Here is a 15,801-nt window from a genome sequence, read left to right on the forward strand (position 1 = left end):
TGCTGAAATGGGCCACGAACGAGTACTCGAGCTGCGCGAAGGAATGGATACTGCCCGATCGAAGACCGGAGTACCAAGCCCTGGCAGCCTTGCGAAGTGTGGCGGGGAAGCCGACGCAAAAAGAGCGTCGGTTGCCCCTTGAATCGTCATGAGAGCTTTATAGCTCTCGAGGTGGTCGACTGGGTCGGTGGAGCCGTCGTATGGCTCCACGTTCGGCATTTTGAACCAACTGGAAATCGGCTCATCGAGGACCAGTCGAGAGAGAGGCTGGGCGGTCTGGAAGTCGACGTCGTTTGAAGACTTCTGGCCGTCCATCTGCAGTTGGGCGAGTCGGCGGTCGATCTCCTCGAACCGTCGCTCGTAGTCGTCCGCTCGTCGATGCTGGGAGACCCCAGGGGTGGAGCCTCCGGAGGATTCTGAAAGAGAGGCCGACGGTGTGCGCGGCCGCTTTTCCTTCCTCGCCCGTTCCAACGGGGAAGGAGAGGGCCGCTAGGACCGTCGGTCGTCGCGCCGTGGTCGCCCCTCCTCCTCTCCGTGGGAGCGCTGTTGGGAGCGCTCGCATGGAGGCGACAGGGGTCGGCGCGGCCGTCGGCGGCTGCTCCTGGAAGGCATAGGTCGGGCCGCCGGTTGTTGCTGGAGGCTTTTGACTGCGTCGGTCAGTACGGTCATCTGCCGTACGATTGCCGCAATCTGGGCCTCCGTGGTCACTGCAGGGCGCGGAGAGCTAGGCTCCGCCGCCGATGGTGGTGGAGAGGCCTCTTCCCGGCGGGAAGAGCGCCTTGCCGACCCAGTGACTCTCGATCGTTGAGCTCTTGTCTTCGTCATGCTGTCCCCTTCCTGGCGCGCCAATCTGTTGCGGCCAATCGCCTCGTCGCCCGATCGTCGGGAAGCGTGCACCTGCAAAAGGAAGTCCGCACTGACCGGAGGCGGCTCCGGCGGGGACCCTCCGACGGTCAAGTCAGAGAGGTGACTGGGCAACAGTGAAATGCAGACAGAGAGCTCTGAGAAAGAGAGAGGGAGAGAGAGAGAGGAGCGAGCCTGCGTATGTGGGAGAGACGGGCGAATCGACCCCTTGCACTGTTGCCTTCCCCGGTATATATAGTGGAGCACGGTATGGCGCCATCATTAATGGCGCGGACAAGTGAGGAACTGTCAACTCACTGTAGACTGTCAGAGCCGCCGTGAAAACGTCATGTCGCCGTGTAGCCGTCTAATCGCCAGGGTTGACCCGGCCCCGGGCGGGACAATGCCCCTAGGTAATTGTGCCGCATGTCCGTGTCAGGGCTGACAACGTCTGGCGACCGTACGGTGGTTGGTGGAGTCGGCCGACCCCAGGTCGGTGGCCAGCAGAGTGGCGTCGGACTCCTCCGTCGGTCGGCGAGCTTCATGTGGGTCGGCCACCAGACCTCTGGGTTTAGCCGGTCGGGAATGGACCGTGGAATGGCCGTAGTTAGCCGCTGATGGCGTCCGTCGGCCTGTCGCCCGACCGACGATCGGCCAGTCAGAGTCGTCCGTCGGGCCGTTGGTTAGTCGGTCGGGCTTAGTCGGTCGGGCCGCCAGTCGGTCGGGCCCTCCGATAGTCGGTCGGTGGGTGGGTGGGTATCCCCCAACAAAAATAAACTAAAAAAAATTAATTAATTAATTATAAAATAGAAAATAACATTGAGTATATCTAAAAACTAAGATAAAATTTACTGGATCCTAATATATAACTATTAAATACATGTCAGAATTTCAGTACTATTTATTTTTCATGCATTCCTTGCTATGCATCGAAATAAGAAAATAGGAAGCATGACCCCAATTCCTTGCATTTCATTCTCATTTTATTACGACTCCTATTCTAGTTCTTTTTCATTAAACCAAACATAGAGTTTAACAAGAAAGGCCACCTGACCCTCCAATAGAACTATATCCTGCTGCTAGGTATTAGATGCGGGAGTTCTGGGTTGAATGATGTCATACGACTATGGCAACAAAGCTATATTAGTTCCTAAACACTATGAACTAATGATGTGATAGACCGTTCCATGCACAAGATTTACATTAGAAGAAATGAGATGAGAAATAAAAATTTTTCAAAGTTATGGATGGCATTATTTATAAACTGAACCTTGAGGGGTACAACTTATACAAACTCAGATATTTTATGTATGTCACAAATTATATAGTTGATCTTACAATTTAAAGTAATAGCAGATGATGAATCATGATCATTATTCAATCTCTAAGCATATGATCTAATACATGTTTGAATAAAAGGCCTCTTTGTTTAATTACTTTCAGAGCTGATTGTTTCTCTTTTTTTACCCTCTGAATTTTATGTATGTCACAAATTATATAGACGGTCTTATGATTTAAACAGGATTGTTTTTATTTCAATTTGTATCTATGGAACGGCCTTCTATATGGTAAAAGACACTATGGTTAGGGGTGTAAGTTTGATTCGATTTTTTCAGTTACCGAATCAAATTAAATCAAATCGAACAAGATAAATTGGTGTGATTTTTTTGATATTTGGTGCGGTGTGGTTTTGAAATTTAAGAAATCTCAATTTTCAATTCGATTCGATCTGAAATCGATGAAAAATTGAAAAAATCGAACCGCACCGAATTATTTAATCCTATTCCTATTTCTTAATGTTCATTTCGGCCACTCCTCTTTCCAACTCCGATCCCTCAGACCCTCTCGCTCTTGCCTCTAGTCGACATCTCCACATCACCCAAAATCAAAGGGTGGCGGTTTTGAAATTTCGACCGACAAATGAAAAGCCCTTCCTTCTGTAGCACTGATCTAAAGATCGGAGGAGGAGACGAAGGATGGCGGCTGTGACGACGACAATGACGATGGAGAGCTCGAGGAGCTTAGGGAGAAGCTCATGGGCCATCTCCGTGAGGTGGCAGACTAGATGAAAATCGGCATGCCGTCGCTTTTCTTAAGAAGAGAGGTGGAGAAGGATGTGCTGGCGCCGGCAACGGTTAGGGCACCAGAGGCAGGGCCCTTGTCGTCTATGGTGGAGGCGGTGAGGCCATGGAATTTGAAGATGAGGAGAGCCGAGGGCGGCATGTAAGAGTCCGATTGGGATCGAAGGGCGATACTCAAACTCTAAATATGCTCTAACGCTAGTGGTCTTGAAGAGAGATGGTCGGGAGAGAACAATCCGGCTTAGATCGGAAAGCACGGAGAAGAAGGAACGATTCAAGAAGAAAGAATAATGAAAATTGAATAAGCTGCATCGAGTCAAATTGAATCGAATCAAATAAATCGGTTCGATACGGATTGATGTTTGTTTATTTCAAATTTGTTTCAGTATTATTTTTTTTTATTTAATTTTTTTTGATTTAATATAATTCAGTTTGGTTCAACTGAACCGCACTGAATGACTCCCTGGCTATGGTTAGTAACCGGAAAAAAAAAATTATGATTACCCCATTATATGATGTGATGTGATGTATTTGTATTATCAGTAATATAATTAAAAAAAATTACGATAACAAACTTCACAAATAATGTAAAACACCTGTAATAATTAGGAGAGCCTTCAAATATTGTATGAATGGCAAAGATTTATAGTATATAAATCAGCATCATGTCTATCCTCCATTCCCTGTGAAACGCAAGAAGTACGGGTCAAAACCCAGATATTGACCTGTGTCCCCTCCACTCCACATAAAGTATGGGCAACCAAATTAAGGAAAGTGATAGAAGGCTATCATTTAGGCTCTAACTTTTACTAGCTTCCCCTCAATAACAATCCAACACGTGGCCACGAACAACTCCATCCCAATCTCACACGACGCAGTTATTATTAATGGAGTGCACTATTTTTCTCTCTCAACCCACGTGCCTTCTTCTTTTTGTTTTTTTTTTCTCTCGGTTTGCAGGAAAGTCGCACCCCCGCCCTACCCCATCCTCCTCACAGATCGGGATCCAATCTGTACCACCAACGATAACCACCGAGCACTCAAGAGTCCTTTTCAACTGGCACATGATCGGTAACAATTTCATCCCACTTTAAACGGTAAAAGTTAACTGCGGCCCTTCCTCTGTGTTGTAGTCAACGTGGGACAGTCTAACGAAAGCGAGCACAAGCTCAACAGCACCGCAGGATGCACACCCGGCCGCAAGAAAAGACACGTGTCGCTCTGATAGCCCCGGATTTCCTTTATTAATGTAGTAGTAGAATAGATTACAAAATGAGACATCACCAAATGGAAATTTTATTATATGCAACTATTGCGATTCCCTTGGCGTTTACCAGTCACGAAAACGGCTTATCTAGCACCATGGGGTTTGGCGTGAGATCGAACGCTGCCGTAAATCCCGGCACTGCAAAGCGCGGCTCACTAGGGCCGTTGGATCTCCGGTGGGACACCAATCCTATTACTGATGTGAACCAAACCCCGTCCCTTTGATCCATAGGTATCACAGTGAGGGTACATGGACGATCTAAGAAATGGGCGGAGGGCGTACCAAGACATAGAGGAGAGGAGAGAGGATGATCGTCCGATATCGGCCCAACCAGGAGTCGGCGACGACCGCCCCTAAAATCGGCAGCATGCTGGCCGTCCCGGTCCAGGCGTTGGTGTTGGCCGCGCCGGCTGCCGTGGACTGGCGGAGCGGCCCCGTGAGATAGCTTATGAGGTTGGAGGAGATGCCGCTGTAGCTGAATCTCTCGGCCATCTCCACCCCTGATCAAGAAATGGACGGTGACGGAGAAGCATGGGGTAATTGATCAACGATCCGATGTAGGGCAGGGTATATGAATACCTATGATGAAGAGAGCGGAGGTCCAGCCGCCGGTGATGGCGGAGCGGGAGATGGGACGGCCCTTGTAATCAACCATGCCTCCCATCTCCAATGGGTTTCTTTTGTCTTCTATGGGACGATGGAGTAGCGAGGCCAATAATAGATCGAGGTGGTGCTTGGGGCGTCGGCTTGTGATGTAATGGTGGGGCTTGGCTTATCTACGTATTTCCCAATAAATTTTAAAGGGGAACGACTAAACAAGATTTTTATAATGAAAGCATCAATTTTATTGTACCGTTCTTGGCAGCACATGAAGTCAAAGCAAACGGCCAAATAGTCCACCTGGTTAGTCAGAATTTTATTATATATATATATATATATATATATATATATATATATATATATATATATATATATATATATATGTATGTATGTATATGTATATATCTACATATGTACATATATGTATATATGTACATATGTACATATATGTATATATGTGTATATATATATATGTGTGTATATATATATATATGTCTGTATATATATATATATGTATGTATATCTACATATCTACATATATGTACATATATGTACATATGTATATATATATCTACATATGTACATATATGTACATATGTAGATATATACATATACATACATACATACATACATACATATATATATATATATATATATATATATATATATATATATATATATATATATATATATAGTTTTTAGAAAATATGAATATATAATGTACTAATAATTTAATTTTTGAACGGTGGCTATTTTTTATTTATATTATATTAAAAATAATAATGCAAGTCATCATCTTTTATTATATTGAGAAAAATAATGTCTTATTTGAATTTTTACTAAAATCAACTCATCAAATAATGCAAGAATACCATAGTGGTTGGCAGCATTTTAGCAAAATTTATCATAAAGATATTTTATGGTTAGATTTTTTTTTATGATATTCTTCATTATTTGATGCATGAAGGAAAAAAATATTTTTATTATATTTATTTTAAGTAATTCAGAAGAATTATTGATTCTTGGTTTTTAGTGTCAGTCCTTTGATATTTGCTAAGCAGCTGTCATATCAACTTTGGAGAAATAGGTGTACCAAACTTCTCTGCAAGGAGATGCTTGCAGACATATGCTGGGCTACAACAGAGTAATATACTTTTTTTTTTGGTAAACATAGAGTAATATACTTTGCCTATGGACCCTTGTACACAAATTTGTTAACACATTTTTATTAGGAAAAAATCAGGGACAAAAAATGGTCAAATGGTGGGTTTCATGATATCATCAATTATAGCTTTAACTTGCTAGAATCAAATTAGCAAGTTATAAGTTAATTTAAAAAAATTATAAAACAACAAAATGTGCTACAATTAAATTAGCAATAATGTCATTTGGCACAATTTTCTCTCTATCCATTTGCAACAGCTTGAATGTTATTCAAGTTGAAGAGCTCCAAAAGCTTGAGTAATTAGTGCACATTTTTTGACAATCAAATGTGAATATGCAACTAGGGTTAGAAATTGGTTAGGTCCACTTGATCAAATTGCCGATTCCATAATATCATCAATTATAGCTTTAATAACTTACACATACAAGCATTCAAAGGGCCTATCATGAAGAAACCATGTAGAAGGTGATGTAGCTTAAGATAAAAGCATGTCATCGTCATTATTTTTTTCTTTTTACTTTAAAATCTTCTCTTTCTTTTTGCCCAGCTTAAGAAAGATGTTACGGTAGCTAAAGAATAGCATAACATTAAAAGTTTATTTGGATGATTAGATCCAAGATCCTATAAGATTCATGGTCCAATCATCAAAAATACAGTATTATAGGTTAGATTAGACTTATTTTACAACCATTTAGAACTGCCTTTTATGTGGATTATCCTGAATCTCTTATGGAGAAGAAAATTATCTATTGAGATTTTTTTTTTGCTCACTTAAAAAAAATAGTCTTGAATAGTTGTAAAATAGATCCAATTCAACCTATAATTCTGTATTTTGATGGTTGAACCACAAATTCTATAAAATTTTGAGTCCAAATATCCAAACTGACTATTAACTTTTTTTTTTTCTACTATACGATTATTTTTTCCTAAAAAAATTATTAAAAAACTAATTTTAGAGTACGCGTCATGTGGCTTTCTTGCCAGCATACCAAAATTGTTGTGTTAACCAGCTCTATGCTAGGACAATATTAAAACTTTGCTTAAAGTGTTTGAACTAAAAGTCGTTTATGAGTACGCTAGTATTCTAACCCATCTGATCTAAAGCGATAAATCGGTGCATGGGAGCCACTGCCACAAGCCTACAAGAATTCAGGAGCAGGAACTCGCAGAGGAAAGAACTGCACCGTATCCTCTCTCTCTCTCTCTCTCTCACTCTCACTCTCTCTGTGACATCTATTCAACCCACTTGTGGCCCCATCAATGTATAATTCATACAACAGAACTATCAGCTTTTTAAATGCATGACCATCATAACAGCATTATAACTGCAGAAACCATATCAGACTTGCTAACTTTTTCAAGACTGCAGTGCTAATTTCCTGCAAGCCTTTCACCATACAAACTTTTCCCTCACATATCTCCCTATGTTTTTGGCAAGCCTGCTTACGTTGCACACCATTCGCTCCATCGAATGTGTCATAGAGACAACTACCAAATGAAGAGAAAAAGAAAAAGCATGCTAACGAATGAGTCCTCCTATGACAACATCACAGAGCATTGAAAAAGTCAGCAGTTGAGAGTAACTTCCAGTCTTTGCGCTTCTTCTGCAAAATATGGTGGCAGTAAATCTATGTTCTCTATTAATTTCAACTCTTCAAAAGGGATGCAACGCTGCTCCAAATTTTTAATTATATCTGTTTCCTACAGTGACATTATAATACTTAACTGAAAGCAGTTTGAACAGCAAGAAAAAAAACTCGTGTTTCTAAGACATTACAAATACATTTTGAATATATTTTATGTTTTCTGCTTCCTTAAAGACATAAACAAACTAGGAAGATGGATAGTCAGTTCAGCCACCATGTCGGTTCAGAAGTATAGTCCGGTAGATAGCAGTAAGGTAAAGGAAAACAATCAGCAGTATGAGCAGGTCATCAAAGAAACCAACATATCCCAAGACTCCTGTATGAAGAGAATCGGCAGTTCATTATATTACACACCCAATGATATGGCCAGAAATTAATGGAAAGCTACATTACCTTCCGGAATAATGTCCACCGGGCTCAGTACATAGATGCTGCTGAGTACGAGCTGCAAATCAGATGCTAAATCAGTTATCTATCATACCATATATATAATCTAGCACTAAACAAGGTAACTTAAATAGTACAGATTTCCATATGAATTGTTCGCGGTAGAAAAAATTTCAGATGAAGCAAGTTTTATAAAATGTTCTTTGGTAATTAGCATTGGAAGGTCTTGATGACAGTCTTGCTGAAAACTAGTGAAAACCAAATTCCAAGTCTCTAAGTGATCGATCATCCAGTTTGTTTGCACCAAGTTTTGCAACTGTGACCGAACCTTATAAAATTCTGTTTTACTACATGACAAGTGGCTGCAAAGGCTGTGGAACCCAACAGGCTAACATTATACTATTACTAATATGTTATGTCTTCATAGAGTCTACAAAGACGCAAATTCTTTTGCCAAATATGATAATGTTTCCAATCTTTTCTTAACTACAATATTAGGCATCCCACATCTCAACAAGATTCACTAAAAATCAGATCTGCTACCTTCTAGACATCCTAACACTGAATATACCCCTTTCAGGACATCTTGTTATCAGGCAGTTTATTCTGAACCATGTGATCTTGAAACCTTGCTCCTGGCTGATGAGTTGTCACTCCTGCTATGCATGTTATAGCCTCCAACTAAAGCTATTCTCCTTACCTCACGAAGACAAGCAACTTTACCAAATATAGTAATCTCTGTATCACAATCTTGCCGGAAACTAAATGTAAGACTAGCACTCTTCAGCATCATTATATAATTATAAAAGCGAATAGCAACCTGTCAAGATTCATAATTATTTGTGGCTTGTTGTTTAAAGGTTCTCTTTTTCCAGAAAAGAAGGGAATATAAACTAGGAAGTGTTTAGGTCCATCAACTCAAGATGTGTACAGACATACGTACCTGTAAATAGCGTTATGTGTGTATTGATGCATACATTGCTTATCTAATCAAGAGTTTCATTGTCTCTAAATATGCTAGAATGGTTTCGTTCTTTATTTGCATGCAATAAATAAGATCGTTTATTAGATGTTGCTTTCTCTCATTATGAATCCTTTATTTCTAAAATACTTGATGCTCCAGGAGTGATCATTTTTCTTACTTAAACACCCTCTCTCTTGAAATATTTAAAAGAAATCCTGAAGATAGACTCTGGCTGATAGAGAATGTGATCAATAAATGATGCAGATAGCATCTTTCAGCTAACTATGTTTCAAAAAACCTACTCCAAAATCAACAACACTGAGAGACAAAAAAAAAAAGGCATTCTACCTTCCAAATTATCCAGCATACAGAAACAACAAGAGCTACTCCTGCAGAGTTTCATTTTTGTCATACTCTATTATAAATATCGAAGAGGACCAAGTACATTTCCAACAGAAAGAAACTGCACAAGAAAATAAAAAGAAAGGACCTGAATTGATCATTCAAATCATCTAGAAGTTGTGGTTGTGCCAATATCAAGCAGAGCATGGAGTTGAACTTTTCCTTGCTACTTGGCTAAAAACTGAGAGTAAAGACTGTTAGATTTAATTGGTTATATCCTGAAAAATACTTCACCATACTATTCCCCACCCAAGCCCCCATGCATGGTGACTGGTGGGATGGTGCATGGGGCCCACCTATCTATCACCAATGTGACACCCTTGTATTGCACCATTCTCTTACTGCCACAATTGACTGGTGCTCTCAGAAGCCGCATCCCACCCACAAACCCCCCCCCCCACCCCAACCCACCACCAAAACACACACATACACACACACACACCCACCACCACCACCGCATAGAGGAAAATGTGCCAGAGAAAGCAGTAGATAAAACAAAATTGGTGTACGACCATGCAAGAAATGTTGAAAGGTACAGATTAAAAAGCAAGGGGGTTTACTGGTTAACTAGATGTGAATTCCACTTAAATTGATTAGTCCATTATAGAGAAAATATATGAGAATTTAGTATATAGTTAGTTAATTATGTTGATGGAATTGACTATTTAATGCACTTACCGCCAAAACCATTCGTGCCTTGAAAAAAAAGGGAAGTGATCTCTGAGGATCCATCAGTTCTGTTAACATCCTTCGAAGGAAAAATGGAAGGTCCTGCAACATCTGTGAGAAGGATACATAATATTTCTTAGCCAGTGGTTCCAGTTAGAACTATATTTTTGTTTTAATATACACTGGAAGTTACAAAGGAGATGATCAAAAGGAGAGCTGAAATGGTCATGCAACTGATGCATTCACCAATTTCAACAGAGAGATGATAACATAGAAAAATAAAGTAAAACTTCAGCATTCACTGATGATAAATGTCAAATTTAATTATGCAGTGTAAATTGCTGAGAATACAAAATTGTCAACTTATGTGTGTATCTCTATACAACAATGATGACAGCTAATGTTGCCACTAAACCATCCTTACAATTACTGCATTACCATTATTCAATTAATCATGCCATAAACATTACCAGCAAGCACTATCCCTTTCATGTGATGGAGGTCGATAAGAACATGCATGGTTCCATATAAAAAAAACTGAGAATGTACGCTATTGTTATGGGTTGAAGTTCTTCCACTGGGTAAAATAGTGATAGCTTTACCATTTTTTCTTCCTGCCAGCCCCTTAATTGACACCTCCTAACAAGAAACTAAAATTTGCGATGCTTAGTTAGAACATCATTTTCTGAAGCACAGACATCAGGATATTTATCTCCTCCACTAGTTCAAATGTCATAGAAAAACACATTTGTAGCATGTACTCTTTTCCAAATGAGTAGCATCTGATGAAGGCAGAGAAATCTTTTTCAATTACACATTTAGAGAAACCAGAGGTTCTAGTATCTAAGTGATTTTTCTCTGTTTCTTTACAGTTCCCATGCAATATCGCATCTTTCTTGACTGCTTTGACAAACTGTACACTTCCCGATTTCCTGTTATAGAAGATTTTCCTTTCCACTGATTCTCACTTTCCACTTACATATCACTTACAGCAGCAGACAACTAGTCTGTGAGGTGTAACATTGTTGTTCTTATGCACGTAAATTTTACTTACTGAAATTCTGGGTTGTTTTTGTTGTCTGCTAATTTCACTCTTTGCAATAAATCCTGATCCTCAACATATTTGAAAGTAAAGTTATTCAAACAAAAAAATAGAACTGCAGGATCTGGTAATATCTGACAAGATCATTAAGGGTCAGAAGATTAGCATTTTTCAAAAAAATGTTGCTGGGGCATGTGATCCACCATAGCATATAATTTCTTGAAGGTAAGCTATCTCTTTTTGTCCAAAGTTCATGCTGCCAACACCACATAAATTATTCACCAAGTCAGAAATGACAATGATGTGGACAAAGTAAAGCCTACAGATCAGTTAATATGACATGCTGTCAAAAAAAAAAAAAAATATATATATATATATATATATATATAGCAAACTGAAACTACCTGGCTGGTTACTTTAACATGACAAATTTTCAGTGAGATACAGAATATATGTTAGGAGATGCAGAAGACCGGGGAGATGAACTTCATTCTATCAATTAATCATATAAGAAGTTTATATTTGACGAAGAAAAGGTTAAGCAAAGTAGTTTCTCTTTCTTCTTCTAAATAAATTGATTAGGGTGAGATCACATGGAGACCAAGGGAAGAAGAGAGACAGAAAATGCACTCCCACTTTCCTTGTCTGTTAATAACTATGTACTATATAGCCCAGCTAGCACAACAAAAATGTTTAAGATGCTTACAAATCATCTTAAAACATTTTGGATCTTAAAGTGAAACTAAGCAAGAATGCAAATCTTTTCACAGAAAGGATGATTTTAGCATAAATTATAGAAAACAGCTTGTATCCAACTCAGGATTCCTCTGTATATACAGTTTTCAATTTTTTGTGGAATGCTTGAGAAACTTAGTAATTGAAAAAGAATGCATGCCCTCTTAAAGGGAATAGCCTGCTTCTGAGCATACATGATATCTTTTTGTAACTCGTAAATATATGGAAATTATTAATTATAATTTTCTTTATTGGGTCTTGTGAGCAATAGAGGGAAAAGCTTTTGGTGAAGGAAAATATGTTATGTCTACAAATAGAAAAAGAAAACTTCCATTTTTTAAAGAACAAAAGGTGGATCAGTGGCTTAACAAAAAGGGATTGAGAAGATGATAGTAATACACAAACAAAGGTCATCCATTAAAGATGTATGGTAGTGAAAATGAAGAAAATTTTAGTATAAAAGCTAGAAAATGGATGTTCAGAGAACAATAAGTGCATAAGTAGTGTCCAATATGACTTGAAGTGGATGTGATTCATGATAACAGATATACATGAGTTCACTTGAAGTGTAACTATATTTTTGATAATAGTAACTATAACTTGAGTAGCATTGTTGCAATGCATGCAATAATGCAATGATTCCTTGGTTGTTGCAGCAGTCTGGTAGTAGGCAATATGCATGAAGAGCAGTATACATGCATTGCAAGCTCATTAGGAGATTAACTTAAAAGGTTAAGGAACCAAGGACTGCAAAATGCTTATAATCAAATTATGCTACCACCACCACACAGCGCTTGCTTGGATGGCATCAACCCTTGCCACTTGGGCAAGAGATCCAGGGGTTTGATTTTAGTTGGAGTCAGCCCTCAAGTGTGTGGTAGAAAAGGTGGATACTAGCCCCTTCTAATCTCAAAAAATAAAATAAAATTATAGCTATTTCCAACAGAAGGCTCACCTCAAACAAAAGGTTCCCAAACTTTATAAGATAACAAGATGGCAAGGATCTGTCTCTCCCTCTCTCTTTGCATGCGTGTGTGTTTGCATGTGAAAGAGTAGCTTAACAATCAATTTTCAAAATTTTAACATGAAATTTCCAACCACAAGAAAACAAAAAGGAGGGGACTCCACAAAGTATACTTACAGTGAAGCAGCAGGCCTCGTATACAATACTTGAACATTATACACAAGCTTATCATGCACATAGCTATATGCTGAGCACTATAACATGTAATGAAGATTAGATAAATTGACACATAGAAGCAATGATCCATGGAAGTAACATAAGCAATGTTCTCTCTGTAACAAATTTTTACATAGAAATTAAATCATGTACAAAAGGACATAATGAAAACAATCCAAAGGCAAACTGAGCTATGCCCTAATGGTTGCACCTTGATGGAAAGAGGTTCTATGTTAAAACTCGGGAGGTGTTTCCTCGGTGTTTTACATGGGTAATTTCTTCCATGGTTTCTATAAGGTAATTAATGGTGCTTCCACACTATTATCTTCTTATACAAAAGGGCAATGCACGATGCACAATGGAAGCAAGAAGTTCTTGTTGTACTTCTCTTTTTTCTAATTATAAGTGCACTTAAAAAATGTAAAATGGAAACAAGAAGTTCATGTGGTTATTCTTTTTTATTTTGAAAAAAAAAAAAAAAAAAAAACACTTCTATCAAGAAAGAGCAACCTTGCAACTTCTAGATTAACTTTGTCAGGACTAATATATTTCACCGTAAAAGCATATTGTTAGTCATAATAAATTGCGAAGATCTTCCATTCAGGAGGGGAAGAGAAGTTGGTACAATGTGCTAACACAATGATATACCAGTGATAAGATGCAGGCTTACAAAATAATATCACCTAAAGAGACACAACTATTTCTTTGTATTTCATGATTCTTACTCCAGCACAACTTCTTCATCGGATTAAATCCTGTTCCTCAATGAGCAGATTAACATTTAAAGTAATGCATCTATTGAGGAATTCTCAAATATGTTCTTATCTAACACATTATGAACAAAAATATGGTAGGTCTCAATAAAAAATCAAAAAAAAATAAAGAAACAGAGAAAGCAAGAGGCAACAGATGGAATGCTCAATCTATATGCGGGGTTTGCTGAAAGAGATCACTATATGCAGAAAAAGTACCTGACTGAGGTTGGGCGAACCTCCACCAAACAAGCGGTTGTACCTTTCAACGTTTCCAAGGACTTGACTAACTTCGGGGTCATGGCGCTGTTGTTGCACAGCTTCAGCAGGTATCAGTAGAGTTATCGTACGGCGACATATGGGGCATTTGCATGGCTCACGGGCAAATCCATGATGCCAAACCCCCAAAATACAATGTGCTGAAATTGCATATCAAATAACTTAGAAATATAATCATCACAGACAGTTATTTGTGATCAGAATTTCAGAAATTCGCAAGGATACTTATTAAATTATGACTCATTTCGTCATCCACCAATATACTGCTCAGTAATTATTCAGGAGAAATGATTCAACTGCATGCAGCTTTAAAGTAGGGAGTTATTTCCGACAACAAAGAACATGGAGATCCCATCATGGTAAAAGAGAATGAACTATACAATGAAACCGTTTCGTTCAGTTTTCATTGGCTAAAACTTTCGCAGATGCATAATAAATAGTACTTCTCTGAAAAGAATTCACAGCTGTAAAGATCTACAATTATACACAACAGCAATCTCATAGGCGTTCACCTAACAGAGAAATTATTTCAATTTTTCACATATTTCCAGAGACAATGATTGTTTGTTTTCCACGTATTGTTTTAGACAACGATAGAATTGAACCCTGGGACAGCTTTATAATTCAGATTTTCAACTAATTTTATCTAGAGAACCATAAAAATGCATCGAACTTCCTTCTCCCATCAGGACAAATAAATTTGATTGTTTCTAACAAAAATACCTTCTCAGAAATTACCATAGTAAATTTCTAGTTTGTTAAGAACTTAAGATGGTGTGGCCACCATTATTCCTAGCTAATCTGCGTAGCAGCAAGTCAAAAAAAAGAGAAACAAGAAAGATAGCATAATTCTTTTTCTCATCACACAAAAAAGTCATCTTAAAAAAAAAAAAAATCAGAACAGCTTCTCTCCTAATTATTTTCATCAGAAACAACGAAGGGGGATTTGGAGAGAGATGGGGAATTGGGGATCACCGCAGAACCAATGGGAGCAATTGGCCTGGCAAGGGAGAGTGAAGTCCTCATGGCAGACGGAACAGATGTCGTTCTCCGGTGGGAAATCCATGTCGCTCGATCGATCACTCCGTCTCTCCTTTTAATCCCCGCAAGTTGCGAGGCGGAGACGGTTGGGACGTTCTTGCTGCCTCTTCCTTGCAATTTTGATGGTGTTTCGCTCCCTCTTCCCCATCATCATCCGCGTCGGCTCCAACGGGGAGCAAGCGTCATGGGCGCGGTCGAGCGGACCAACCTCGTTCTTGTGAGGAACGCCCGTGGTACGTTCCAGACCGTAGTTAAGATCCGACCACGCAGCCGGCAGTGAAACACCGGTACGTAGTTTGGTCATGATCCAACGAGAACTCACCGTTGACCCCCCTTTCAAGATCTAACATATTAGATTAATCATGCAAAAAAAATTAATTTGTTCGTAGATTTTCAATTTTCTATCAAATTTTAAGTAAGTACAATCTGATCATGTAAATTTGAATTTCAGATTGATTTAATCTGAATCGCAGCTGTTAATTTCATTCGACTGCTGTGATAAAATTGTCAAATAATACCGTAAGATTTGTTTATATGGCAGGAAGAAATGATATAGGAAGTGATATCATGCGCGATTCTGCGGATACAATCCATGATTAGAATCTGAATCGAATGAATTTAAAAATTAGATAATTTGGTGGTGTGGATTAAAATTAAAAAATTAAAAAATTAAATTTTTTTATATAATTAATTTTAAAATATTTTAAATCAATTTATTTTTTAATATCCTTTATTCTAATAAATTTTG

General features: G+C 38.8%; 1 protein-coding gene across 1 annotated transcript; it reads right to left on the bottom strand.

The window, feature by feature from the left end:
• Positions 1-7,573: 7,573 nt before the first annotated feature.
• Positions 7,574-15,341, bottom strand: LOC105051861 (uncharacterized). Its single transcript, XM_073242951.1, has 5 exons — positions 14,988-15,341; positions 13,953-14,152; positions 10,034-10,135; positions 7,996-8,047; positions 7,574-7,918 (listed from the first exon to the last, which is right to left on the bottom strand). The coding sequence occupies exons 1-5, from the start codon at positions 15,076-15,078 to the stop codon at positions 7,809-7,811; spliced, it is 555 nt and encodes a 184-aa protein (XP_073099052.1). The 5' UTR covers positions 15,079-15,341; the 3' UTR covers positions 7,574-7,808.
• Between the last annotated feature and the right edge of the window lie 460 nt (positions 15,342-15,801).

This window comes from Elaeis guineensis, chromosome 9 (genome assembly GCF_000442705.2).
Source record: "Elaeis guineensis isolate ETL-2024a chromosome 9, EG11, whole genome shotgun sequence".
In the NCBI taxonomy this organism is placed as follows: domain Eukaryota; kingdom Viridiplantae; phylum Streptophyta; class Magnoliopsida; order Arecales; family Arecaceae; genus Elaeis; species Elaeis guineensis.

Coding starts and splice junctions, on each gene's coding strand:
- LOC105051861 (XM_073242951.1), bottom strand. CDS start 15,078: ATGGATTTCCCACCGGAGAACGACATCTGTTCCGTCTGCCATGAGGAC. Junction 10,136..13,952: donor GTTCGCCCAACCTCAGTCAG/GTACTTTTTCTG, acceptor TCCTTCTCACAG/ATGTTGCAGGACCTTCCATT. Junction 7,919..7,995: donor GGTGGACATTATTCCGGAAG/GTAATGTAGCTT, acceptor CTCTTCATACAG/GAGTCTTGGGATATGTTGGT.